Consider the following 2,169-nt stretch of genomic DNA (forward strand, 5'->3'; position numbering starts at 1 on the left):
CATGTGCAGATCGACCCAAGAAGACCACTCAGAGTGTTTGCAAGTGGTCCTTAACTTATGTTGGAGTCTGTATAAACCTTTGTGATTCTGCAAGTACTTTTTTTGTTTGTTGGGACTGTGGGTCTAAATTGGTCGGTTTTAAGCACAAAGAGGCTATCCCGATAAATGCTGTTTTGAGAAAATCGAAGGAAAAGTTTTTGCCCCTAGTTCAGTTTCTTTAAGTTAAAAGACAAGGAAAATGTTCTCTACAACCAAACAATTATACACACTTATGAAACCAAACTTCTCCTATAGAAAGGGCAATGCCCACTTTTGGTGTAGATCAAGATTTTTGGAAATCCTCGAAACCTGGGTTAGCCCGTTTGTCCTTAAAAGCGACCAATAAGAGTGACTCTAAACTAATCAAACTTTACGCAGTATTTAAAAGCGTCCAGAGGAGACCAACTGAAACCTACCCTTATCTCTTCCTTTTTTTTTATGAAACTCTTTTTCAGGACTCTCTTTTGTGATAGAAGGGGCCCAAAAAACTATTTGCGCTACCATTCAAAGAAGTACAGGACACATCACAGCAATGGCCATGTTCAAAGACACCATCTTTGGGACCGTGTACTTCAGACAAGCCGATGACCCCGGTGCACCAACAGTTATCGTTAGTGATCTGTATACTTCTGGAAACGTCAGACAAGCGAAGTGGGCAATCTCTGAGGATATGGCTCCTTGTGGTGGAACCTACTCCAGCCAGTACACATTCAACCCTGAGAATGCTGATGGCACAGGCTGCAGTACGAGTATGCATTCTGGGTGCCCTGTTGGAGACCTGGGCTCTAAGTTAGGGAGCGCTCAGCTAGGAGCTACCAGTCATGAACAACGAGTCTCATTCAAAGATACAAATTTGCCTTTGAGTGGTGGTAATAGCGTCAGAGACAAGGTGCTAGTTATTTACTCTGAAAACGATAACTCTGTGTTAGCTTGTTCAATGATAAAACCCTTCACGGGTAGAGTGGCGAGTGTAAGGTTCAGTGAGCAGGGGGTTGCTGGCTCTATCACTTTCAGTCAAAATTCTCCCTTAGATGCTACCCAAACAATTGTAAGCCTCAATGGTTTAGCGATGAACGCTAAAGGCTACCATGTTCACAAGTGGCCAAGACCAATTCAAGTACAACCTGGACAGTCTATGTGCTCGGGTGATGTTGTGAGCGGCCATCTTAACCCCTACGGAATTGATACGAAGAACAATTACCCTCCCCCCACAACGAGCACTGACGACATGTACGAAGTTGGAGATCTCAGCTCCAAATATGGAACGTTCGCCGGGCAGTCTTCGGTATCTGGAACCTACATCGACTGGAACCTCCCTCTGTTCGGAAGGAACGGCATCGTCGGCCGCTCTGTCGTTATTCACCGAGATGACCCAGCAGGAAGCAGGTGCGTGTACATTGTGATAGTTTGTCCATGCATTTGTGCATGTTTGTGTAAGTGCATGCGCAATAACAGTGTGTACGAGCATGTGCATGCTTTTGTATGTATAGAGGATATGAGTGAGTGTGTTTGTGTGTGTAATGAGTGTGGTTGTGTGTGTGTGTGTGTGTGTGTGTGTGTGTGTGTGTGTGTGTGTGTGTGTGTGTGTTTGTGTGCATGTGTGTACGTGTTACAAATTCTACAACAAATTTAATCTCCCACAAGAACGTTGTGAAGTTGTAATCGTTCTGATGTTTTCATTATTCGCAATACATTTCCTACCAGCACTGTGTTCTGCATGGGAAAATCGCGTACTCCCTTTTAAGCTTTAAAATAACTGGAATTGAAACAATACCATTTCACTACAATTGAATTACCAAGTTTTATGTGACATATTATATTACCGTTTTGAGTTACTATGACAATGAGGTTAGAATCCAAATGTTCTATCTGCTCTATCAAAATCGTAATATTTTTGGGAATTAGCTTTGGGACACCTGAATAGACATAAGGGTTTTGAACATCTAGCTCTCACTGGCAAACGAGGCTGGGTTAGGCCCAGAACAACCTACTTAGGCAACCTGAACAAATGGGTTACGGGCGGGGAAAGATCAGGGAAACGTAGCTTTTTTAAGAGCATCCGAGTGAAGGAATAAATGGAGAACCATGATCGCCGATGTCTGTCGCAGATCTGGCACTGGATTATGATGA

General features: G+C 43.4%; 1 protein-coding gene across 1 annotated transcript; it reads left to right on the forward strand.

Moving 5' to 3' along the window:
- Positions 1-492: 492 nt before the first annotated feature.
- On the forward strand, positions 493-1,425 carry LOC106013208 (the record flags this gene model as incomplete). The annotated part of the gene is given in 1 exon segment (XM_013088303.1): positions 493-1,425. A coding segment is annotated over 1 exon segment (854 nt), but the record flags the coding sequence as incomplete, so codon positions are not given.
- Between the last annotated feature and the right edge of the window lie 744 nt (positions 1,426-2,169).

This window comes from Aplysia californica, unplaced genomic scaffold, assembly GCF_000002075.1.
Source record: "Aplysia californica isolate F4 #8 unplaced genomic scaffold, AplCal3.0 scaffold00720, whole genome shotgun sequence".
Classification (NCBI taxonomy): Eukaryota; Metazoa; Mollusca; class Gastropoda; order Aplysiida; family Aplysiidae; genus Aplysia; species Aplysia californica.